At 38.2% G+C, this 26,683-nt stretch overlaps 3 protein-coding genes across 6 annotated transcripts; 1 reads left to right on the top strand and 2 right to left on the bottom strand.

Moving 5' to 3' along the window:
• Window positions 1–493: 493 nt before the first annotated feature.
• On the bottom strand, window positions 494–9,225 carry LOC128868157 (augmin complex subunit dgt5). Its single transcript, XM_054109926.1, has 8 exons — window positions 9,042–9,225; window positions 8,851–8,983; window positions 2,722–2,866; window positions 2,403–2,654; window positions 1,808–2,331; window positions 1,222–1,742; window positions 950–1,137; window positions 494–836 (listed from the first exon to the last, which is right to left on the bottom strand). The coding sequence occupies exons 1-8, from the start codon at window positions 9,134–9,136 to the stop codon at window positions 577–579; spliced, it is 2,118 nt and encodes a 705-aa protein (XP_053965901.1). The 5' UTR covers window positions 9,137–9,225; the 3' UTR covers window positions 494–576.
• A 2,331-nt stretch (window positions 9,226–11,556) lies between these two features.
• On the top strand, window positions 11,557–14,836 carry LOC128867520 (protein lethal(2)denticleless). The gene is made up of 4 exons (XM_054108797.1): window positions 11,557–11,773; window positions 12,069–12,715; window positions 12,769–13,552; window positions 13,611–14,836. The coding sequence occupies exons 1-4, from the start codon at window positions 11,731–11,733 to the stop codon at window positions 14,558–14,560; spliced, it is 2,424 nt and encodes an 807-aa protein (XP_053964772.1). The 5' UTR covers window positions 11,557–11,730; the 3' UTR covers window positions 14,561–14,836.
• Window positions 14,837–17,190: 2,354 nt separating this feature from the next.
• LOC128866289 (protein aubergine) lies at window positions 17,191–20,901 on the bottom strand. Of its 4 annotated transcripts, none has more exons than XM_054106893.1 (2): window positions 20,789–20,901; window positions 17,191–20,176 (listed from the first exon to the last, which is right to left on the bottom strand). In XM_054106893.1, the coding sequence occupies exon 2, from the start codon at window positions 20,174–20,176 to the stop codon at window positions 17,486–17,488; it is 2,691 nt and encodes an 896-aa protein (XP_053962868.1). In that variant the 5' UTR covers window positions 20,789–20,901; the 3' UTR covers window positions 17,191–17,485. The 4 variants fall into 4 exon arrangements, with proteins under 4 accessions (XP_053962868.1, XP_053962869.1, XP_053962866.1 ...); XM_054106894.1 differs by lacking the exon at window positions 20,789–20,901 and adding an exon at window positions 20,493–20,600; XM_054106891.1 differs by lacking the exon at window positions 20,789–20,901 and adding an exon at window positions 20,359–20,432.
• Window positions 20,902–26,683: the final 5,782 nt, after the last annotated feature.

The raw sequence follows: 26,683 nt of genomic DNA, 5'->3' as shown, positions 1-26,683 counted from the left end.
TCCAAGAGTTATTGTTGAAAAGCCTCTTTATCCCCAACGGGTGATTGTTTGGTGCGGTTTATGGTCCGGCGAAGTCATTGGACCTTACTTTTTCGAAAATGAAGCTGGAGCAACAGTTGCGGTGAATGGATTCCGCTATCGAAAGATGATTAACGATTTTTTATCTGGAAAACGTTTATTTTCAACAAGACTGCGCTACGTGCCACACAAGCAACGAAACCATTGATATTTTACGGGGATAACACCTCTTATTGAAAACCCCGTTAGTTTCAGCTGCAGATGTACACGTTTACCCTTGAACTCTAAAAAACAAACTAACTGTAAAAACATATTATTATCGGCAGCCGAAAGCCTCCGATGCTAGCGTTGCACTACTTTCAGTTTGTATAATAATTTTATTGTTATGTAAACCTTTATAAAAAAAAATAAAAAATATTATTATCGAATAAGTAGTTGCTACCATCAAAAAAGATTTCATAAAATTTGGTTCTACAATTTTTTTTAATGTTTCAACTTACAAGTAAACAATAACACTTTTTTTTTTTTTAATACAAATCACATTACAATACAAGCACATTATTTGATTGATGCACCAACGGTTGCCATGCGGTAATACATGGAAAATTCGGCTTCATAATCCGCATACGTTTGATTGTTGTATTTCCTATCAGATGGAATATAGCGGCGCAGAGGGTTCGCCAGTATGAAATCGTACAATTTTGATAGTTTATGCAGTGTCCGATTGGTGTTTATATTGGTCACGTCGATTTTATCCAACATCTCTTCAATTTGCTCACGGTGTTGCTTGATTTTTTGCCTACAACTTTGTGCATCGACTAATAATAAAATATTCAAAGAAAACCAAATCAACAAAAATAAAAAGGATAAATTATTGGAGAGTATATTTTTTCCAAAATATAAGCACAATTAGCAGCACTTTGATGCCTACCCATAATCAAATCCAAATCCAATTTCAAGTCATGCGAATTCTGGGCAATTAAATCCGCCCACTTGATGCGATTACGCACTTCCTGTAAAGCCCCTGAAGCGGTCAACAAGCTGCCTGGCGCCAATTGCATTGTAGAACAGAGTTCACGCAAGTCCACGATCAACGGATTGGGTGAGAGGTGGTAAGCGCTGAAAGCATGCACATAATCATAGGGGTGATAAATATGTATGTATGTACATTAAAATTTCGATGCACTATAATTGATATCCCACCATTCTTTCGTTACACAGCTAAACTTCTCAAATGGGATTTCGGCAAACGTGCTCAGTTCGCTGGAGTATGGTGGCAAATTGAAACGACCCTCGGTGTTGTTGCTGCCGGCAGCCGCAGGCATAAGTGTGGTATCCGCAGATCCCACACTACGTCTGTGCGATGTTGCTGTTATATTTGAGGAAGTTAAGTTAAGTGACAACAACGTGGAGTCAAAATCCAATTTTGTGCTGCAAAAAACCATGTCTCCACCACCCATTTCGAAGCTATCACCAATAGTAGAACTACTATTGTTGACTTTAAGTTTCGTAGGTTGGAAATTGGATCTGATGCCGCCGCTGGCAGTGGGCGCGGTAATACTGCCCATAGTGGACATTTGCATTTCATCCAATAAACGCTTCAGCATATTTTTTGAGTACAGAATTTTCTCTTTGATTTGCCCCAGCTGCAGCATTTCATATTGTATACGATTGATGGATGTGTTTATGTCGCTATAAACTTGTTTAATGGAACCCAGAATGACCTGTGAAAAATTCGAAATTAAGTTAAGATTTTTTAAATTTTTAATCAAAGTGCAAAAGAAAACACCTCATGATTTTCTAATTGTTTAGCGCCATAATCGATATCTGATTTGCACTCGTCGATTTGTTGAGCGATAAACTCATTTTGGCATTTTGAGAAATTTCGCAAATTGTACTGCACCAGATAGTCAGAAATGATTTCGTTGATATTCTCATTGGCATTTGCATTGAATAGATTAACCTTCTTCTGGAGCTCATCCACGAAAGGGCCATAGGCATCGGCGAATCGCTCTTCCAGTATGATACGCTCCTTGCGGACGGACAAAAATTTTACAACCATGCCCACAAGATCCGCTTTTGTTTGCAGTAGTTTGACTTCGAAAGCCGATAGTGTTTCTTTTGTGCCCACTCCGCTGACGGAATGAGTGCTTGATTCTTCATGATTTGATTTATTTATTAACGACATTACGTACTGGAGTTGTTCATCTTTTAAGCGCATGATTACATTGAAGAAGATAAAATTTGGTATATTGGAGAAAATTGAGCGCATTTTAGTCCACAAAGCATCCTTTGCTTGTTGCACACTGCTGGCTGTGAATATGTTTCGTTTATAACTGCATTCAAATATCTGTATGTTACAGCTGAGCGCATAAATAACTTACGACTGCTCGCCTGGTTGATGTAAAACGTATAGAAATCGTCCAGATCCTGCAGAGCCTGCTTAACGCCATCCATTGCAACAGCTTCGCTGGCATTTTTTGCTGTCAAGCGCACCGGCATTGTGACACTAATTAGTTGTTTATTTTTTTCCTCTTGCTTTATTTTTTTATCCAATGACACAGATTGGAATTCTAGTAGATTAACGCGCGATTTTAGGGTTTTCTGCTTATGCTTGAGGCTAATGTGTTGGATGTCTGGGTAAATATAAGTAATGAGTTTAATATTTATTTTCAAAACAGGCTTTCTCGATTTTAATGTTACTTTTTGTTTTAATATTCATAGCCAGGGTCTCGTGCTCCTTTCTATATTCATCTAAACGCATCTGTACGTCTTCTATGTTTCTTTTTAATTCTTTTGCTTTAAGGTAAGTCTGCATTTCTTTGGGCAAAAAGCTTCGAGCGGAAGTCTACAAAATGGAAAAAATTATGGCAGCTGCATAAATTATTTTTTAATATTCTTATCAAAACTATACTGAAGTACTCTTTTTTTGCTTCATTTCATTTCTCAACATAAAATACAAAAAATTGGCCACTCATTTCATTGTAAGGCAAAAAAAAAAGCCTACAGAGAACTCACGCCGCAGCGTAAACGAAGCAGTTAAAAATACCGCTATTCCCGGCGCAATATTCAACACACGAAACTGCATTTTCAGTTTGTTTTGTGAGAGTTTGTAGAGTGAGTTTGACATAATCAAACATCATCATTGCTAACTGGACAATCCTGGTCGGGTCTTCGCCTGCTGTAGCATATGCCTCCAATTGTCGGTTTCGTGCCTGTGTCCTCCCTCCATGCCCGAAACCCCAATAAGCCTGCGTCTTCTTCTACGCTGACTATCCTTCTAAGATACTTACATACAGGAAATGCCACTTACCCATACTTACATACAGAGAATGCTGCTGGAGTGACAGTCCTTGGCAGGATATAAAACCGAGTCGTTTCTGTAACGTAGAACCGCCAGCCCCTTTTTGTTGTTGTTTTAACAGTATTGGTAGCCCTGTCAGTGTAGGCATATCACCGGTCATCTTCGTCTAGCTCATCTAGGGGTAGGCCCAGGAAACATGCTGTTTCGTCAGGTTGGATCCAGAGGGAGAGAGGTGTTAGATGAGTCGGTTTTAGGGGGCATGTGAAGAGATGGTTAGTGTCGTGCGGGGTGCTTTCACATGCCAGACATATGTTGAGTGTGTCGGGGTCGATTCTGGATATGTAGGAGTTTAACCTGCTACAGTATCCAAAACGTAGTTGTGCCAGTGTTACACGAGTCTCACGGGGAAGCTGGAGCTCTTCGTCTGCAATAGGTGGTGGTTGGACTCCGATTACGGCATTCACAGGACGGGAGTTCGTGAAGGTGGTGACGGTCTCCCGGTGGATGTCGTTTATTGACTGTCTAAATACTGTCCGGTCCAGTAGGTTGCGGACAATTTTGTCCTGGATTTCGTCAGCGTAGTCTAAAAGGTGTCTACTGACGTGCCTGGGAGGCGGCTCAGGCTCAAGCAGGTGTCTGCAGGGGTGAAACCTGCGGTAACATCCAAGCAGGAACTGCTTATTGAGCAGTTTGTTGTGCTCCACTACAGGGAGCATTTGTGCCTCGTTATGCAGGTGTTGAGTGCAAGACATCAGGAGGCAACCGATGATGACATAACCATCATCATTGCTGGCTGGACAACCCTGGTCGGGTCTTCGCCTGCTGTAGCATATGCCTCCAATTGTCTCGGTTTTGTGCTTGTGTCCTCCCTCCATGCCCGAAAACCCAATAAGCCTGCGTCTTCTTCTACACCGTCAATCCATCTAAGCGGCGGGCGGCCTCTGTCTGTGGCATTTACCGAAGAGTACTTGTTGAGGTGGGTAATCCGTGTTAGCCCGCAATATGTGATCTGCCCATCTCAATTTGTTGATCATGATTGTGGTTATCACAGATGGGTGCGCATATAGTTTTTCGAGTTCATGATTATAGCGTTTTCGCCACTCACCTTATTGCATATAGCGCCAAAATTTTTTCGCAGAGCTGTTCTCTCGAAAATAAGCAGCTTCGCTTCTGTTTATCTGCATCTCTGAGTGTCCACGTTTCACTATCGTATAGCAAAATGGAAATTATAATTGAGCGGCATAATGAAAGCTTAGTTTTTCTGTTTAGGAGGCGAGTCTTTAGGTGTTAACACAGCCAAAAATAGCAGCGCTTGGCCATAAGGATTCTGTGGCCGATTTCTGCAGAAATTTTGTTGTCGTGACTAATGATGCCAAGAAAGGTATTTAAATACCTTCACTACTTCGAAACCATAGTCACCGATTTTTAGTATTTGACCCACATTGTGTTCGACAGAGTCCGATGTAGTTGAAACTAGCGCTTTAGTTTTGGCTTCGTTTATTTATAAACCCATACATTTTGCTGATGTCTCAACACTTGCAAAGGCTTCTTTCAAACTCGGCAGCGAGGATGCGATTGCGTCTATGTCGTCCGCGTAAGCCAGCAATTGAACCGATTTAAACAAAGCAATATTAAATTTTATGTATACTTGTTTTTTTAGCCATGGGACCGCGTACTTCGATAGAAAGGCGTGAGTTAGTTTTGGAGCATTTCAAAAAAGGAATATCGTATCGTAAAATAGCTAAAATTGCACAAAAGTTCAGCACATTCTTGAACGACTTATGTATGAAAATCGTGTGGTAAGGGACGACACCAAATAAAACTTTCATAGAACAGGGTGTCAGCGATTAGTGCGCCAAGTGAAGAAAAATCCAGCAACAAGCGCTTTAAAATTAGCTGAAATGGCCAAAAACGATTTAGGTAAGACTCGCCATCCAGAAACTTTTCGAGGGAAACGGTTTTAAATGGTAGATTAGCCTGTAATAAACCTTTTCGTAAGTCCAAGGAATATAAGTAGGTAAGAGATTGCAGCTTGCGCGTGATTATGTAAATAGAACCCCAGCATTTTGGAGGACCGTGCATTTTATAGACAAGGTAAAAGTAAACTTATTTGGACCAGATGGCAGACCTTTTATATGGCGCGAGGCCAATACGGAGCTAAAACCCCATAATTTGCGCGCTACTATAAAACACGGCGGTGACAACATTCCCACGATAGTCGGTTCTACGTAACCGGAACTACCCAGATTTATATTCGGCCAAGGACTGTCACTTCAGCGGCATTCTCCGTATATGTATGGGATATGTTTATCCTGCTGCAGCAACAACAACACCAACAACAACGGCGGTGGCAACGCTACGATTTGGGCATGCATGTCATCAAATGGAGTTGGGAGTTTGACCTTTATTGAAGAAACAATGAACAAATGTATTTATTTAAAACTTCTGCAAGAAAATTTGCTTCGAAGCGCTAGAAAATTTCAAATTGAAGATGGCTTTCGCTTTTATCAAGATAACACCCCTAAACACAAGTCACAAATAATACAAACATAGTAAATATAGGTATAAAAGTCCACAATCGACCAGATATTCACAATACGCCAAATCTTGGAAAAAATCCATGAAAGGAGAATCGATACACACCATCTTTTCGTCGACTTCAAAGCTGCATACAGTACGAAAAGGAGTGCCCTGTATGCCGCGATGTCTGAATTTGGTATCCCCGCAAAACTAATACGGCAATGCAAGATGACGTTGCTCAATACCAGCAGCGCCAACAGAATTGGGACAGTTATGACAGTTATGATTTCGAGGTTGTAAAGGGTTTTTTAATAAGAGGTGTTATTTTGATATTCAAAGAAAAATACTACTTTTTAATATAAATGATCGGATGTTTATTTCATTATAAAGAGGAAGGTATGCCGTTAATAGTGGAAATAACATCAGGCAAATGGGCAACAGGACAATATCCTTTTCATGAAATTTTCCATAACCGAATGGCAAAGTGGCTGCTCTATGTCCTCGATAGCCTCACGAATTCCATCTTTGAGGTTTTGAATCGACCCTGGGCTGTTGGCGAAGACCTTCTCTTTCACGTGGCCCCAAAGAAAAAAGTCACAAGGTGTTAAAGCACAAGATCTCGGTGGCCAATTGTGATCACCTCTTCGAGAGATAACACGGTCCGGAAACTTTTCCCGTAAAAGATCAATGGTTTCGTTGCCTGTGTGGCACGTAGCGCCGTCTCGTTGAAAATAAACGTTGTCCAGATCAATACCATCCAATTCCGGCCATAAAAATTCGTTAATCATCTCTCGATAGCGCAATCCATTCACCTGTAACACCTGTTAGTAGAAAACCCTATAAAAGTCTTCGTTTATTTAGGCACCAGCATTAATGCCGCTAACAATGCCAGCCTGGAAATCCAACGTAGAATTTCTCTTACCAACAAGCGCTACATTGGACTAAGTAGGCAATTGAGTAGTAAAGTCCTTTCTCGAAGAACAACACTAACACTCTATAAGGCTCTCATCATGACTGTCCTAACGTATGACGATGACAACATCCGATGAGGCGTCCTTTGGAGTGTTTGAGTGAAAGATTCTGCGGAAGATTTTTGGACCTTTGCACGTTGTCGACGGCGAATATCGCAGGCGTTGGAACGATGAGTTATATGACATCCGTAACAAATAGGATCTTATAAAGACGTTACTTGAAAAGTGGCTAGAAAAAAATGGTTGACTCCATGCCACGTAGACTTCAAGCTGTAATTGATAATAAGGAATACCGAACAAAATACTAAATACCTTAAAATTTGAAATAAATATTTCGTATTTTTTACGTTGCATCATTTAAGCTGCGGGTTGAATTCTCTGTATATATTTTTTGTTTTTGCATTACAATGAAATGAGTGGTCACTTTTTTGTATTTAATATTGAGAGATGAAATAAGGCAAAATAAATAAAATATCTGCATACTCGGTTTTTTCATTTTCGCAAAATATTATGAAAAATTAGAACACTTTGCAAAAGAATCGTGTCTGTATCAAATAAGGTGTGAGTGAATGCATGTAGCAAACTGTATATACAAATATTCATATGTTCAAATGATTATTATTGACATTTTTAATCTAAACATATTGGGACAACCCATCTGTTATAAATTTTCGAAACATTTATCATATTCAAAGAGGACACTTGAATTTAGAGCCACATGATTTAAATATATTTATTATTAATATGTAATGAATAAGCAAATTGTCATATCTATATTTGTTTAAGTTAATATGTTAGCTGATACCCCTAATAAATTACCAACAACACGCGCACAACAAATAACTTTCCTCATGTTAAAGCTACAACACAACACAAAAAACTGCTCGGAAAAAATTTGGCTTTGGTAGTGATTTTGTAACTATAAAACCTGAAAAACTGTATCTAAAGGCTATGAACGTTTTCGAATAAATACAGAAAAATTATTTTAATTCAATTTGTGTAATGAACAAACAGCTGGAATAAGAGGTGAATTAAAAAATTAAGAAAAACAGTTTTGCTACGCACTCCCGAAACTGGACCCTTTCCAGCTTATAAATCTCGTTGCGAATTAATTGAATTATTATCATTAAATGATAGACGATCTCTTTTGGCTTTTTCATTTCTTCTAGACATCCTTTCGAGTAAAATCGGCTGCCCTCCCTTCTTGGGTTAATTGATTTGCATGTGCCACGTTGAAGCCTTCGCCTTTTTATTACTTTTCTTATAGGCTCACATAAAACGCTTTACAATGCTAATGCTCCAACTTATAGAACTTCGTCTGAGTTCAATTCTTTCTCGATTTTGTTAGATCTAGGACTTATCGGATTCAAAATCAGTACTCTATAATAAATTGACGTTCCATTTATTTTGTAATAAATTAGCATAATGTTGTTGGTATTTGCTATTAAGCGCATTACAGTAAACAAAATTGAAAGAAACTGGTGCTGTCGAGTATAGGAGAAGGACTGGTAGCCCAAAACTGGATGTTCTTTAGAAAATATAGCTGCTGTTGCGCAAAGTATTGCTGACCAACCCTGAACATCGATTTCTCAACGTTTTGAACATTTGGGTATTCATGAAGAGACTGTTTGGTGGACTTTACCGTCAACCTAGTGATCCTGGTGGACATTTAAATGATGCCATTTTTCAGATATAATTGTTAAGAGCCACATTTTGAATAAAATTAGTGAAGCTTGAGAGAATCTAAATTTTTACATGTTTTATTTTAAACCAACATCTAGACGCAACTTTTTAAAGACTTTTTACTTGCCAATTAACTGTAATTATGAATTCTTGTGATATGTTTAGGGTAACGAAGTTCTCAATACAATTTTGGAGATTGCTGTGTCACTGTCTGTGCTTGCACTAATCTTTCAATAAAATAGAACATTTAGATATTTATAATAGAAATATACGCAAGGGAATAATTGGGCGTTTAAGATGTTCCCTCAAAACGATAATGCTACAAAAATTTCCAATAGCAAAACATTCGCTTACCGGAACCACCTGATCCTTCAGTTTTTCCAAACGCTTGATTAAAATATTCTCGCGCACCTCTTGCACATCCTGGCGCGAACGTACGCTTTTGATTAAATTACAAAATAAATCACGCTGGCGCGACTTATAGATCCTGAAACCAATGATATATCAAATGAAATTTTCGTATTTTGCATTCTAAACAATCTTACGATCTTAATGCTTCCTCAGAAGGTATTGCATTCGGCGGGCATCCCAATTTAGCTGCCCACACTTGAAATAATTCTATATCCTTCTCAAACGGCATAGATAACTTTTAAATTTGATTTACAGAATTCAACAATTAATTGTGGCACTCAAGTTGTTGGCTCTTTTTTTGAATTTTTATATTTGCCTTAGTCATTCACAATAGCATACTTTTAATTAGTGATGTATTTCTAAGGCAACGTTTACACACAGCTTTCTGATGGAATTGCTTTGACACTGGGGTATGAGTACGTTTACATATATAGGGGTTTTCAGTAAGAGCACTTCAACTTTTAAACTTTTTTGACTTTTTTAACTAATTTTTTTTTTATTATCGAGTTTGAACATATAGTATGAAATTCGATTTCTTTTGCATGACCACCGCGTGCACGTTTTACGAAGTGCAATCGTTGAACCCAATTTTCGACCACTCTTTTGCATAAATCGGCCGAAATTCCAACAATTTCGCGTTCAATATTGGCTCTGAGCTCACAAATCGTCGCCGGCTTGTTACTGTAGACCAATGACTTCACATAACCCCAAAACGGGACGGCTTGTTAAATGGACCGTAAAATGGCCGTAATGCTCTTAAAGTAGCAGCAACAGAACGATTATTTTCATAAAAAATTTGCACGATTTGCAATCATTGCTCAAGTGTGTAGCGTTCCATGATGAAATGTATACTAATGAAGTTTACAAAGGACAAGCGAAAAATAAAAAATATTGCGTCGTTCGCCCTCCCTATCGGAAAAAAGTTGAAGCGCACCTATTAAAACCCCCTATACTACAAAGATTATCTCATTTAAACCGCACGACTTCTTGCCAGTAATACACAAGTTCAATAGAAATATATTTTTATTTCGTACTTTGCATCCATTTTTATTTAATTTCACATTTGCCATATTACAAATAATCGATGAAACCAGATTGGACACAAATTATTTAATTTCTATGAAAGAAAAACTTTGAGGGCAGTACCCCTAATTAAATTACAGATATGAAAGTTAAAATGAGAGTAATCTACTTATATGTATTAAATTCTTGGTACCCAAAATTTTGCCATTCATTATGGACGTATAAGATTTGTAAAATTATTGTATAAGGAAATCATTTCCATACATTTTATATTTTCTACGAGCAAAGAATTTGCATTAAGTACTCCGCGTATTGAAAACTTTTTCATACGCTAATTCTATGTTCCCACGGCACGTAATTCGAGAATCTATTTACCTAATTTGCAAACTACCAGGGCCTATTCGTAATTAATTTGGGAGCCCTCCTTCTTGTTCTTTGCTTTTTATTATTACTCTTATTGTTTATCAGCTTGCTGGTAACCTATCTCCAAGAGAATTTGATCCTAAAAAGGTTATAATACAATATTTTATAAAAATATTCATAAGCTAATATAAACTTTTCAGAGGACTTACTCCAGGATTTGCAAGTTAAACTTCTAGAGGCTATGATACCTTCACAACACTTAGAAAAAGATGGAAAAGTTCTCTGAACTTGAGGTAAAATTATAAACAGTACTCATTTGATTGTTTTTTTATTAATAAAATATATCAGTACATGCCTTTCAGTGTACTTAATCATTTTAAACCTCTTCCGGTTTAAAATGATGTGAATGCATCCTATGTGAAAATTAGCAAACATACAAGGTTTCTGCATATGCAGTACAAATTAAGAAATTATTTGAAATATGATATGAAATGACTTTCGATTGCATACAATTTTTTATATACATACATTTAGTCTATTCTGTCTGTATTTAGTCTGTTTGCTGGGGTTGAGGGATTTTGATTAATGGCATCCGGTAAAATGGTTGATCCATCGGAATTCCTCTTCTTCATATGTAACCATTATACAAAACTAGAATTAAAAAATTTTAAGAATATGAGAGTATAGGCATCGGACTATATCAAGAATGATAGAGAAGATTGCGCCTTTCGAATTCGTCGCGTCGTAAGAGTCCATGAATAAATAAACAAAAAGAAGGGGTATTACTTGTTTGTGAAGAAGAAGAGTAGACGATGCCATGCATTCGGAGGCTATATAAATTTTATTATTAATTATAGGAGATATAAAATATACAATATAATCCTAACTTAATTAGCACACTGGCTACTAGGGCCTTCAGTGTTTATATATTTATATGTGCCCTCACAATTTAACACACGGCACTTCGTTTGCATGAGTTTGTTTAGTTCAAATCTCACAAATTGAATTTTCACAAACATATATGTGTATTTTCTCTTGCTTTTGTTTGTTTTGTATTGGGAATGGAGCTACACAAAAAATCACGAAAAATACAGTGACTATTTCGATTGACTTGTCAAAATTACTAAAAATACAGAGACTGTTTCGGCAGACTTGTCAAAATCATGAAAAATTCAGCAACTGTTTTGGAAAGGCGCCGCCTATCGTACTCAATTCGCCTTGCTTTGACACAAACTATGTGTGCGGGAACACTGCCAATTTTTGACAATTGCGCGCATTCTTTTGTACAATGACAGCAACGATTCCTTGAATGGATTATTTTATTTGAAAACTTTATTATATTCATATGTCGGTAATTGGAGGAGTTTAGAAATAATATTTATAGATTAACGAACCATTAAAACAAGAAAGAATAAATTATTGGAAGCTAGTGTCAAAATGAATAGAATCCAAATGCTCTTCAACCGCCAGCAAGGGATAGGTAAGTATAAGTTGCATATAGCGCAGTTTTGTTTGTGTAAATTTTTTCACGGCTGAAGTGGCGCGAGTTTCCTCCAAACTCGAGAAGATTTCGCGGGAAAGTTAGTCGCAAAGAAGTTTTGTTGGTAGATAATAAAACTAAAGTTAGATAACAAAGGTTCTTTTTTAACCATAAAAATCGGTCATAAGAAAAATTGTGCTGTGTATGCAAAATTATTGACCTCTTCTCTCTCATAACATAATGCATTTATATGTGGGATACTTGAAAAATACATAATTTTTCTTTTGACTTTCAGCAAATGACTACACATATGATTTTGCTCTGGGCCGGCTTTGTGTAGCTAAAGAAGACAGTTGGCGTGGAATATTGCCCTCTAACTATAGTTCAGACTATAATCCGGAACCTCCAATATTTTCGGCGAAATTCGCTAACTGTGATAGTTTCAAACACATTTTAGCCATCGCTAATGAAGATGGAAAGATTGCGCTACAAGATGTCACAAAAAGAAATGAAGATCCGGAAGAACGAGCTCTTAATGCACCACAGTGCCATTACAATGCAGTGTTCGATTTGGAATGGGCGCCTGGGCAAATGAAATTCGTGTCTGCATCTGGCGACCACACAGCGTGTTTGTGGCAAGTGGATGAAAGTGGGGAAATACGTATTTTACGCTCATTTGTGGGGCATACACGCTCTGTGAAGACAGCGGCTTTTCGCAGGCATGACTCATCTGTGTTTGCCACGGGTGGACGAGATGGTGCGATAATAATTTGGGACACGCGAGCGAATCTGAATGTTGATTTGACCCCACGAGCGGATAATTGCATTTACAGTGGTCATGTTGGCGGACCGGGTACACCAGTGTCACAAAAGAAACGCACACGTACACCGAAAATGACCCCTAGCGCAACATCAAGTAGCATTACGGGTTTGGCTTTTCAAGTAAGCAATAAATTTAAATATTTTTGTTCTGATAATTTCATTAAATTTCGTAGGATGCTAATACACTTATATCATGTGGAGCTGGTGATGGCGTTATAAAAGTGTGGGACCTTCGACGCAACTATACTGCATATAAAAAAGAGCCTCACCCTAAACATAGCTTGCCATATGCTGGCACAAGTACCTTTAAAGGATTCACCAACCTAGTCGTTGATGATTCAGGATCACGCCTTTTTGCTAACTGTATGGACAATACAATATACGCCTATAATCTGTGCTCCTATTCATCTAAGCCTCTAGCGCGCTATAAAGGCCTTTTAAATAGTACTTTTTATATAAAATCTTGCCTTAGCCCAGACGGAAAATATTTGTTGAGCGGCAGTAGTGATGAAAAGGCTTATGTATGGAACCTTAAATACCCAGATGAGCCGCTGGTTGCCTTATGCGGCCACACAGTGGAAGTAACATGCGTGGCATGGGGTTCTACACACGATCAGCCAATTGTAACATGTAGTGACGATGCGCGCCATAAAATTTGGCGTATAGGACCCGAACAGACATCCGATGCCGCAAGTATGGAGAACTTCCGAGGACACGCAGAAATTGTACGCCAGTTTGGTAGAAAGATGCATGGTTCGACACATAAGTATAACTTGCGTGACCTTGAGAATACGCCCCGTTCGCTTAAACGGCTTGTGGATCAGAATGAACGTACGCCTAATTCCGTGGAAAAGATTTCAACGAAACGTTCTTTTCTGGAGATGTTAGGAGCGGTGGCTATGGCTGATGATAGTGAAGCAATCGAGCCAAAGCGGCAGAAACCATTGGAGTCTAGAGGTAAGAAGTTGTAAAGAATATAGATTTTGTCAATTTATTTAGGTATATAATTTTTTAGGACGACGTCTGTTTAGTCCTTCCACGTCAAATATGTCCAATTCGACTAGCCTTACACCACCACAAATGCGTTGTATTAATTTACAACTACTTCCAATACCTGAAGAGCCAACCATTTTGCCTTCAAGTCCAGTAACGAGTTGCGCAGTACATACGCATAGTAACGACAGTAATCAGGAGAATACATTAGAATCTACACTACCATATATCTCGCTGAAGTATACACCACCAGCCATACCAACGCCACTAAGTGAAAGAGCAGTGATAGAAAACCAAAATGCCCATTATTCTTCGTCAGCGAATACGTCAACTACATCTTCCACCGCAACTGCACAACAACCACCGTTGTCTTCTATGATTTTTTCGCCTACCTCAAATTTGCCCAACTACGTGCTAGATGGGGAAGCACCACATTTGAGTATAATGTCACCCAAGCGTAAACACAAAGAAAAGGTTGACTGGCTGACCAAAATACGAAAACAAAAATTGATGTCCTCCCGCACTGCGTCGCTAAGCGAAAAAATAATTGAAGGTTGCAATGGTCCAGAATCCCCAATAGCATCAACGGCTTCACGGCTAAACAATTTGCGTCAGTCGGAGGCTAGTCCGCGCGCAACAACTACGCCACGTCGTCGCATGTCAAGTGGTACCCGAGATACTCAGGCACATGACTCACCTTCAACATCCAACCATCACATTCCACATCACCCAAAAACACCGACGTCCAGTCGACGCAACAGTGAAACCACTATTTTGCGGTTCTTCAGTGTACGCACACAACAACGAGCCACACCTGAACCCTTATCGACTGTCGTGACTGCTACGGACGTTATTAGTGACCTACAGCCTTTGACACTATCTTCTGTGACTTCCAGTACACTAAGCGGCAGCAGAGGCCTCACTTATAATACGTCGACGCATGCTCAAGCTACCACAACTTGTAGCGAGTGATTTTAATGTCTGTATGCTTTACTATCAAATGTTTACTGCTATTTTGGTATTAAGCTTAACTTTGGTTGTGCGTTAGTGTACATACCGATTGACATAATGTGGCCGTACCTAATGAGGTGTGCCCACCGTTATTTACTTTTTAAAAAAGTTTTTTTTTTTTATTTTCTAAGTTTATTGCTAGTTTATATTGCGTACTTTTAAGTGTAACTGATGGACTTTTCTAAAGTAAAATAAAAAAATACTTAGACATATAAACAATAAATGTGCAGAATCGAATACCCGTTTTCGCAAAATGATAAAAAATTACAATATTTCTAAAGTTACAAAAAATGTTTAATTTGCAAGGATAAACCTTAAAAACCGCAACTCGGATTTATTTGATTTCCTCACTGGGGAAAAGTGAGCGGGGCGCTCAGGAAACTTGCAATTTAAGACAAATCGGATCAAAGGAAAATAGATCGGATCAACGGAAACAAGGAAATGCATATTTTGGTGTCAGTAAACACCATAAAAAACCATCGTCACCTAATTGCTGAAATAATCAAAACCATACATAAATGACTGTGACGTATTTTGAGATTCTCAACACGACAATTACAATAAGAAAATTATGGCAAAGACTTGTTAATATTTCAATTTTTAACAATAAAAATCTTTGGGCGGAAATCCCAACAAATTCTAGTGAAACGATACCAGGCTACCGTAGGTATGTGCTCGAATACCGATTAGTTTTGTTTTTTAGCTCCATAATCTCAATCCCTAGCCGAATGGATTGGTGCGTGACCAGCAGTCGGTAGTGCGTACCTTCGAATCTCCGTGCATGAAAGAGCAAAATGATAGTTTTTTTTTAAGCAGTTGCCCCTCGGCAAGCAATGACAAACCTCCGAGTGTATTTCTGCCATGAAAAATACCTGCCGTGCGGAGTCGGCTTAAAGCTGCAGGTTCCTCCATTTGCGGAATAACATCAAGACGCACGCCGCAAATAGGAGGAGCTCGGCCAAAAACCTAACAGAAGTGTACGCGCCATTAACTTATTTATTTTTTAACCGCAACTCGGAAACTAAACAATTTTTTTTAATCTCAACTCGGATACTAAACCGATTTTTTTTTGGTAACCTAAACTCGGAAACTAACAGAATTTTTTGTTTTAACCGCAACTTGGAAACTAAGAATTTTTTTAACCTCAACATTTTAACATAACTCGAAATCTAACAGATTTTTTGTTTTACTGCAACTCGAAAACAGAATTTTGTTTTACTGCTACTTAGAAAATAAACGGAATTTTTATTTGCTTTTGTAACCTCAACTCGCAAACTAAACAGATTTTTTTTTTTGCCGCAACTGGGGGAACTGAACAGATTTTTTTTTAAGCGCAACTCGAAAATTAAACGGAATTTTCAGTTGTTTTTTGTAACCTAAACTCTGAAACTAAACAGAATTTTTTTTAAACGCAACTGGGAAACTAAACCGATTTTTTTGTTTTGTTTTTTGTAACCTAAACTCGGAAACTAACAGAATTTTTTTTTAACCGCAACTCGGAAACTAAAAATTTTTTTTGACCTCAACTCGCAAACTACAATAAAAATATTTTTTTTTTTTAATTTCAACTCGGAAACTAAACGGAAACATTTTAACATAACTCGAAATCTGACAGATTTTTTGTTTTACTGCAACTCGAAAAAATATATTTTTTTTTACCGCAAATCGGAAACTAAACGGAATTTTTATTTGCTTTTGTAACCTAAACTCTGAAACTAAACAGAATTTTTTTTCGCCGCAACTCGAAAACAACAATTTTTTGTAACCTCAACTCGGAAACTAAACGGAAATTCTTTTAATTTCAAATCGAAAACTTAACAGAATTTTTTTCTAATTTCAACTCGGAAAGTAACAGATTTTGTTTTAACCGCACCTAGAAAACTATACGGAAAATTTTTTTAACCGCAGCTCGAAAACTAATATAAAAGAAAACTTTTTTAACCTAACTTGAAAACTAACAGATTTTTGTTTTTTACCGCAACTCAAAAACAGAATTTTTTCAACCGCAACTTGAAAACTAAACAGAATTTTGTTTAACCTCAACTCGAAAACTAAACAATTTTTTTAATCTCAACTCGGAAACTAAACAAAATTCTTTTTTTGATATTTACTTAATCCCATCAAGTTAATAAGAAATGAATCCTAGTGTAATGGAAACAGTTTATTGCTTCATCTAACCACTATGAATTCGTACGCCTACTATTTCTTCTCATACACGCGCCGTCGCAAAATTATGCACACCCCTTTATAACAAAAATTATATAACGCAAATTTTGTACAAAATCCTTCAAAGCTCTTGTTGAATAACCCTTTACATGTACGTATATCTACACATATAAGATTTGTGTGACCAATTAAGCTGTGTTTCTCTGCTACCGTTTGGCGAATTTCCTAATTAGTTGCAAAAACGTTCCGATATTATTATTTTTACAAGTCGATGCTAAATCAGAGCCCGCCTTATCTGAGAAACCTTTCCAGAATGTGTTCACTAGTTCATTTATCTATGCAATACATTTTTTTCGGTTTATTATCGGCCAATGATTTTTTTTTTTTGTTTCTAATTGTTTTGCCTAAAAAATGAATAGGAAAACTTCATTGTACGAAAATTCATTTTTATTTTCCAATAGAAAAAGCTTAACGTTTGTTTACATATGATAATTATGTTTTAGTAGGTCGGAACATAAATGAAGAACTCCAATAAACGTTTATTCGTATGAGTGCATACGCAAGTAAATGCAATTCAAATAACAAGTAATGCCAATAAATGAAAATAAAATATTGATGTTGCACTTATGTATAAAAAAAAAACAAATATAAGAAAAATTGAAATGGATAAAATTTAGTTTATATCTCATTATGTATAAAATATATAAACATTCAAACTGTTTAAAGGAAATAAAGTTGCTTTTCTAAAGCGTTGCTTGGCAAACGATGAATGCTCTCAGCGACAAGGAATGCAAGTTTGTGCGCATATTGGCACACGGCAGGTACACGGCAAGTGCCACTCCAATTATAATACAGATGGGTCATTTTGTATGTTAACATTTGTAATTTGTCGGCATCGAAACCCATAGTGTCGTAAATAACATTGTAACTAGTAGGCGAAACAGTTCCCTGACGCACTGATTGGGAAACTAAAAAGAAGTCATAACGTTCCGGTAGAGTGATCACATCATCAACCACGGTACCCGGAGGTGGATTCCTGCCATTAATGAAGTAACGAGTATTAATTCGCTTCGATACTACTATGAACGCCAAGGGGCAAATCGTAGGTTTCTTCTCATAATCAGAATACATTTTGTTTAACCTTTCTATCAAAAATTTCACTTCGGTGCTGAAAACTTGATGCAATTGCCCATCACCGACTCCGTCGCGATAGAAGAGGATTTTCTTTGGTAGCATACCATGCTCTTGTTGATATGCTTTCAAAGCATAGCCCATGCGCAATGCTATTTCGTTTGATAGCTCCTGGCCTTTCACATGTTCTGAAACTGAAGAGAAGTAAATGGGCTTCGACTTCAGATCCATTGTGGCTACTAATGCGCCATAAGATTTAGTTTTCTCTCTGGGAGAATGACAAACATCGAAACCAACAGTCATTAGACCACTTACTGGAATTTCGGTTAACCAAGGTGCTCCCATGAGTTTTGCATTCATTTGTATAACAACTTTAGTAGCTATCGACATCAAACCAGAGGCTTTGTCTCCACGAGGGGCAATAGTACGTAGTGTCACTACTTGAGATGGCATTGGACGGTCAACGCAACACTTCTTTTTGACGCAACCATATTTTTCTTCATTTGCAGATACCAGAAGTACCATCACGATTTGAGGATCTCCAGTAGAAACAGTATTGATTGCCTGTGAATAAGATCCACTACGATCGTCACTAATTTGTTGATATATAGGCTCTGCAATGCCCATACGCATTCCATTAGCTGCTCTTATGCACATTTGTACGAAATTTTGAACTTCACGTAAATTCCGTGATGGCGTAATCACGTACCACCTCTTAATGTCAACGTGTTTGTACATTGAATTATTTCGAAATTCTCGCGTCCAATCTGCAAATTCATTGCAATCGTAACGTTTATTGTTTCCAAAAACAATTCTGTTAGCTGGTATAATACGACCAGGTACTTCAACGAGATTTGTATCTAATCGCATACTCCAAGACTCTAAGACCTGAACGCTTTCAGGTGCCTGATTCAAACGCCTATTAAATACTCGCAATCGTTCAATACGCCGTTCAGGGGCCAAACGGGTGAATTCACTCATTGCCCTCATCAAGCTGAAGTTACTTCTCATAGCGTTAGTAAGTCCAGTTGCGCGTGATAGCTCAGGAATTAACATAATGAAGTCGTCTATGCCACCACGCATATCACGTTCAGTTGGGCGAGACATCAAGAGTGGTTGGTTTGCATCTGATATTTTAATATTGTAACGTTTTTTATAATAGTCAATATACGAAATTTCTCCTTCTTTGGTTGCAAATTTCGACTTGGGCGATTGTTGGAAATCCACGTCATTTATCCGATATGTTTTATTATTATAGTCGGTGAGGATTATTGTTCCAACGACTTCTCTTTTAAAAGCATCATGGAAGTCTGGTTTACCGACGCAATCTTGTAGAATTTTGTATAACGTATCAGTGCGCATTACTTTATGAGCAATTTCAGCACATAAGAGAATGTCTTGCTCATGTTGGCGTATTGAAGTTTGATATCCAGGCCATAATTCGAGGTAGAAACTGTTTAGACAATGCTTTGCCTTCGGATCAAAGAAACTACGCCCAACAAGTTCTAAATTCAGCCCTGCCATAGCACGACGTAAAATAAGATTCAGCACTTGTAGCTGCTGTGAATCAGTCACTTCCAATTGCCCAACGTGTTTAATTTTTATTTGGATAGTTTCACCCTCACGATTTTTAGTTAAAAGCTCCATTTGTGGCTTTTCTAAGTACTTTGTACAAAATAACACAGTGCCATCGAATATGTATCCACCGAATGTTTCCTTATGTTGAGCTAAATAGGCACGTCTTAAGCGTATCATGTCGACGTCAGGAGCGAAGTCCACCCGGTATTGGTGAATGGACCACTGCGGTTTTTTTAAAACTCGAAAATAGTTAGTCTGGATCACAACTTTCTTTCCACTACAGCCTGTTTTGGTAATACAGGTGCTTGGGCGCGAAGATACTACCTCATGTAACACACGCTTCCCACGCACTGCTCCACGGGAATCTTCCTTAACAACTGGTGCATCACCTATTGGAGCTCCTCTGTGAGCAGTTGCTCGGCCTTGCATAACTGGTGCAGCCGGACGTTGCTGAACGGGAGCAGTACTACAGCTTGGTTTTGGTGCAATAGTTGAACCACGCGCTACACCTGGTAAGGGTTGTCCCCAAGCAGACGTTGGAGGCGCTTGTGGCAAATTTCTTGAAGGACCTGGACCAGCACTAGCTTCCGCTTGCAGTCCTGGTTGACCAGTTCGGCGGCTCCGTGCATCGCCACGAGGCTGTTGAGGATTAGAGGCTCGACCACGACCCCTTGAGCGTCCAGCATTTGTTAACTTATCCATCTTCAAAAAAAAAAAAGTAAAAAGTTAGACTTCTGCGTGTCACAAAATGAAAGGAAATGAATACCGCGTAGAATCCAGCCACGCCAAAAGGCTTCACTAGCTTCCTAGAGATGCCATATATTTTGATTTATTATACTTTGATTTATTATACTATACCAAAAAATACTTGAAAATGTGTGTACCGAAATTTTGTAACACATTTTTACATATGTGTTTGTTTCTTTAACCGTATAGAATATTCTATCTAAATGTTATGTTGCAATAGTATGAAACTTCCCCATTATTTTTGAAAGAATGTATATGGAAAGATACGTACTTGGCAGCCCTTTTATTTTCAAAATGGCACCCGAAATTCGTCGAATAGTATTAATCTTGTGTACAGTTTGTTTTTTTATACAGTTGCAACAGTTATGTTGACTTATTTATACTTGTACATATGTATGTAGCATTATGCTAATATATGTATACACATGTGTTTATAAAGCGAATTCATAGGAGGTTGTTCGAATACCAAAATTTCGATGAGAATGTAAAAAAACAAATAATGTAACAATAGAGAAGACGGGAACTTTTATATTCAAAGCAGCGAATCAGCTGCTATAGCGACCTTACCTTGTGTGTTTATTTCAAATCAAGGCGAATTTATTAATAAATAATAAATCCACCTTGTTTCAAATTTATCACATATGTATGTATGTATGATTAGAAAGAATTGTTTGCTACAGGGGAAGTATTGTTCCAGTGTGGGACAAGGTGGATTTAATAAGGGGACAGCATTCACCCAGCTGAATTTTTCGCCGTAGGTATGGCTTACGTCAAAATGATATGCTTTGTTTGTATGTATTGGTATGCCTACATTCGTATGTTTACATTTGCTTGCTGATTTTGACATGATGCTTGCACCAAACGCAACAACAAATACATGTAGGGTTTTACTTATATGTGTTTGCTGTCACCTGTAATAAATTCGCCTTGAGTGTGGGAGCAGTCATGTATGAATTCGCCTTGAGCCCACAACTATTCTCTAGGAATGACATTCAACAGGTTGTAGTCTAGATCTACATATAAATCATCGATTAGTCATGCCGTAACCGTAAACAGCTCATATTGAAGTATTATTAATGACAACATTTGCATTTTGTTATAAAAACACGGATAATTTTCAATGAAGTCAATTATTTTTTCGTCATTCATTTCTAATACTCAAAGTTTTATCAATAGATACATACTGCTATGGTTACGGCGTTATGGTGCGGCACCTATAATTGTTTACTGTGATGTCAATATGTTTGATCAGAACAGCTAATTATTATTATTATTATTATTATTTAAAGAAGTAACTAAATTACAAATTAAAATTTAAATTCTAGCACTAGCAGCTAAAGGCCTTCGACTAGTTCCTGTTTGTTTTATACTTAAGGGGGGAAACCGGGTTAGGAGGTCAAAATTCTGGTTTTTTTCGAGAATTTTTTGAACAAAGAAGGAATAATCAGAAATTGTTTGAGTTTAGAGGATATTTTATTTATATTTTTAGGTACACTTTTAAATTTTTTTGAAGCTATTTCCGCGGGAGATAATGGCGTTAGAGCGTGCTGTCCATGGACGATCGCCATCCGAGTGTCTCGCTGGTGAGAATTCCTGAAGTTGCAATTTTTCTTTGAAATCAACAGCGATTTCTTTTTTTATTAACAACATATTTCCTAAGAATATGAACCTAATTGTGGTAAAAAAATATTGAAAATTGCATGATTTTGAGGCGTTTGAACACAAAGTAGTTTTTTATACCATATTTTTAATCTATTTTGCTTAAAAAACCATATTTTAAATAATAATATAATCCCAAAATTAGGTTCATATAGATTAGAATTGAATTAACAAAAAATCCCGAAAAATTTTAGAACGATTGGTCGATAATTTTTTAAGCTAGAATTCCCACCAGTTGAAAAAAATTAGTTTCGAGAAAAACGTCGTTCTAACTAACGCGCGCTACAGTGCGGAACCGGCGGGCAGTCACGTGCTCATAGAATCGGGAATAATGCGAATATCACTTTAAAATTTTTACCACATAATCTTGAGTACTTATACTAACGATTTATGCAATAAAAAAAATCGATTTTTTTATCGATCTAAACCGGTTTCTCCTCTTAAATAATCAAGTAGTTATTACAAAGCAAGTATTAGTGTAATTGGTGTGTCATATTTCTTAGAAAATGTTGTTTATTTTTTGAAATTTGGAAAAAAAATTGTGTGTAGCGTAGTACACATAACAGAAGTGAAACTTTCAAGGCAGACAAAGAAAGAGGGAGAGACCCGAGAGAGAATGAGAGAGAGAGAGAGAGAGAGAGAAAGAATATATATATCTAAATAAATTCACAACATTTGCAGAGAATACAGGAAAAATAGCACAAAGTGTATCTAAGATATAATATATTCGGTATAGCTCTCTCTCTTCTTTTCCTCTACGTTATATCTTTTTTCTCTCTCGCGGAACGAAAATTCCCAAAACGTTGCATGGCCTTGAAATTTTACTCTCCATTCTTGCTCGCCCATCGACGCCTAAGAAGTTTCACTTCAAAAATTATGCAATGCCGATGAGGATACCAGGACGAAACGACCCGTTTCCGAAGGCCCTAAATTTCCATTTGCGAATGCAACAATCGATTTGCTTGATACCACTTTGGCAATGAAGTGTTGAGACAGCACACATGAGAAAGCGGGTCAAAGTCAAAACGGAAATTTGATAGATATTAAGACGCGTTTAGTAAAAGATGCGGATGTGGGGTTATGCTTCTAGGCTTTATCTCAGATACACGCAAGGTATTTCTGAATGCATCGATTTCAGATGGTGGCCTTGAGCATTAAGATGACATATTTAATATATTCTTAATCCAGATCCAGATTTTTGCTTACCCGAATCATATCAAAAGCGATATCTCGGCCCTTTGAACAGCAATTATAAGTGGAGAAGAGAACATTGCGCTTAAGAAACATTAAAATGCAAATAATAACAAACGTAACTCAATAATTAAGAGAAAGTTTAAGTAGCGGAAAAAGAGACATAAATAGAAAATCCTACCGTTGTTTTAGCGTTAACCTTGAGCTAGTTATAAATACTAGAGAACCTATTTGAGCATTTTTGTTTAGTTTTTCTTCAACATTTAACAGAACACAAACAAAAAGCAAAAATTTATGGTACGAATAGCGTCACATCTGTCAGCTGTTTTTTGTTTACGAATGACGTTCACAAAGTTAAGTGATATCTAATAATTCCTTCATGGTTTCTTCCATTATAACTAGCGCTTTACGTTTTGAAACATTGATTGCTTAAACTCCTTAGACCGTCGATTTGACGTTTTCGACGACGACGAAGGAAAGCGTATTGTATTTTTATGAAACTCGAATGTTCACGAACCAATTGTGGCAATACTGCGCGAATGAGATACTAAAACAATTCAGATGGCAAAACAAATAACAATTTAGAAATGACGATGAATAAGCAGAGGTATATGCGCATATAGAAGCAGTCTTAAGTTAAGCGTGTGAGCGTGTAAACAAATAGTAAAGCGATAAAGTGGTGAAAATAAAGCAAGCCAGTGTGTTGCCATTAATTTGTGGCTTTCATTTTACAGTACAGTAATTGAACTGAGAGGAATTATCGAGAGACGTTTTTATTTGGATAAAACGTAACAAATTCGTAGCCGTATTGTAGACAATCACATCTGACGCTTATGGCAGCCCTATTTCGATGTAGTATCAGTGTGGCCACTTAATCATATTTCTGGTAGATTTAAGTTTCTTGTAGGGTGTTCAAACCACACAAAAGTATTGCGCAAGCCGAGACTTGTGCAAGTTAGGATTGCACAAATTACTACAAAACGCAAATACGCAAAAATCATATCAAGTAAACTTTACTCATCCGTGAAGATATGCGCGGAGTGTGAATTGTGAATGTACGCTCTCTATTTTGATAGCTACAGCTTTAAAACCAAAAAAAAAAAAAAAAATAAATAAATAAAGTTAAGAAAAAACAAGTATGATGTTAAGAGTATTTTAAAAGAAAGATTTGAATTAGGACATACAAGTTTTATAAAAGAACTTTAACTATCATCCAAAACAAGCACTGGAAAACTTCCATCGATGGAATGGATGAACAAATTTTTGAAGCGCTTTTGATACAAATAACTCCGTTGATGAAGAAGCAAAATACTGTTTTAAGAGAAGCAATAGCACTTAGCATGTGGTAGTATGTCACACTACAGGGTGCGGGACTCGAAGTGTAACCAATTAAAATAGTCATAAATTTAGTTCGGAAAATTATTTTTACTCAACTCAAAGTAAAAAATGTGAGAAAATAATACAAAATTAACAAAATTAAGAATCAATTTACTTTTGCTCGATATGATATGCCCTTGAGACGGTCCACAAATGAATTGCAAGCTGCCAGAATGTGACTTGCAGGTATTGTGGCCCACTCGCGGACAAAGGCTTTTTTGAGCGCCTTGAGATTGGTTAATCTTTTAGTTCAGACCTTGCTCTCCAAAATGGCCCAATGAGAATAATCCATCGGATTTGAGTCTGGTGAAGTTTGTGCCATTGTGCGGACGTTATGAAGTTCGGAACGTTGTTTTTTAGCCATTTTTGATCCAATCGAGTTTTGTGTCAAATAAACCCTATCGTTTTGGGAGTTTAGTTTGTCGTCAGTTTGTCGTCAGAAAACACAATGTTCGAAAATTGAACGCTTTCGGCCAAGCGAAGCAATTCCTTCGCTCTCTCAAGTCTAACTTGTTGCTGCTTTGGTGTGTGATCATGCGCCTTTTGGATCTTGTAAGGCTTGACTTTGAGACCATTTTTAGTATGTAGCGGATGCTACAGCCAGATATTTTCAGTTCTTTCACCATTCGATTGGCACTCCGTCGGGGATTTTGCTCAAGTCGCTTCTTCTCTTTTTGAACCATTTCACGTCACATTGCAGTCTTTTGATGACCACCTCCATGGCGTTTCGCGATGTTCCCAGTGTCATTGTAACGAGTAATGGTGCGATAAACAAAAACTTTACTTACTTTAAGGTGCTCGGCCTCACAAATAATCACTGGCTGTGATTTTCCAACAAAATGTAATGCAATCTCAATTTTACGTTTGAAATCCATTACTGATTTTCTTTTTTCGCGTTTACTCACGGCAAAATGCTTCCGCGCGCTTGTAAACAATACTACTCATTTAGCCAACTAACCGGGAGCTCATCCCCGTGCATCAGCACGCGGACAGTTTGAAGTTGGTTCCACTTCTTGTGCCGGACCCTGTACTTTGGAACCTTCTTTGCTAGAATTATTAGTGCCAGCTTTAAAACCCGATGGATACATTATGGCTTTAGACTGCAGAATTTTATTACGAAAGCAGTGACCATGGCAGCCGGTTCTACGTTACCGGAATGACTCGGGTTTTTCCCGACCAAAGGCTGCCTCAACGGTAAGGAGCCCCCACGAGCAACACAACTCCCTTTCAACCTCAACCCTCCTGCTCCTACCCCAGTGCGGGGACAAACCAGCAGCTCTTGGTCCCCCGCACAGTCTGCTCCGCGTGTCAGACCGTAGTTCCTCGGAACTTGACAACGGTCCAATGCAATTCTTGCAGTGGGTGGTGCCTTTTTCGGAGGTGCTCCGGCCTGCACACCACGCGTGAGTGGACACGCGACTACGTTGCCCCCTGCTGCAGAGCTCTGCACCCGCAACAGCCCCCAAGTGGCGCGGCCACCAGCCAACATCAGACCACAACCTTTGTTGCGGAACGCACAGCAGGACCAACGCAGACAACATCACACATCCCTCACCCCCCGAGTTACGACAACACTCCCGCGAAGCTTTAAGCTTCTGCAACTAAACTGCAACGGACTTACGAGCAAGATTGACGAGATAGTCGACTTCATGAGCCGGTTCGGAATTAAGATAGCTGCGGTCCAGGAGACAAAACTGATGATCGTAGGGGACAGCTATTGGCGGAGCAGATAGACGATTCGACGTTCAGCACTGTAAACGACGACGCCCCCACCAGGGTAGTGGGAAACTGCAGCAGCTCGCCTGACATCTGACCTGGCGACCTATGCTATCGCTTGCCCATTATCATCTCGATCGAGAAACCTGCCGACTTTGTTTCCGCGGATCACCGGTCATACATCAACTTTAACAAAGCTGATTGAACCAGATTCGCGAAATTTACTGAGGACATCTTCGCAGCCCTACCCACTCCCACCGATGTGCGCGTAGGCGAACGCGCATTCCGCAAGGCGATCACAGCCGCCGCAGCTCGCTTTATACCTGCTGGACGGATCCGGGAATTACGTCCCAATTCCCCAGCTGAAGCAGCCGTTCTGGCGAACGAGCGTGATGCCTACGCCAGGGCGATCCCGGGGACCCTCGTATAAAGGATCTCAATTTGGAGATCCGGCAACTGGTCACCCAACACAAGCGGACCAAATGGGTAGAGCATCTGAAGTCCTGTAACTTCACCTCT

The sequence above is a fragment of the Anastrepha ludens genome, chromosome 6 (assembly GCF_028408465.1).
Source record: "Anastrepha ludens isolate Willacy chromosome 6, idAnaLude1.1, whole genome shotgun sequence".
Lineage (NCBI taxonomy): Eukaryota > Metazoa > Arthropoda > Insecta > Diptera > Tephritidae > Anastrepha > Anastrepha ludens.
This window is presented reverse-complemented; position numbering and strand designations above follow the sequence as displayed.

Coding starts and splice junctions, on each gene's coding strand:
- LOC128868157 (XM_054109926.1), bottom strand. CDS start 9,136: ATGCCGTTTGAGAAGGATATAGAATTATTTCAAGTGTGGGCAGCTAAA. Junction 2,867..8,850: donor TGAAGGATCAGGTGGTTCCG/GTAAGCGAATGT, acceptor TCCATTTTGTAG/ACTTCCGCTCGAAGCTTTTT. Junction 2,655..2,721: donor TATGAATATTAAAACAAAAA/GTAACATTAAAA, acceptor ATATTTACCCAG/ACATCCAACACATTAGCCTC.
- LOC128867520 (XM_054108797.1), top strand. CDS start 11,731: ATGAATAGAATCCAAATGCTCTTCAACCGCCAGCAAGGGATAG. Junction 11,774..12,068: donor CAACCGCCAGCAAGGGATAG/GTAAGTATAAGT, acceptor TTTGACTTTCAG/CAAATGACTACACATATGAT. Junction 13,553..13,610: donor GAAACCATTGGAGTCTAGAG/GTAAGAAGTTGT, acceptor ATAATTTTTTAG/GACGACGTCTGTTTAGTCCT.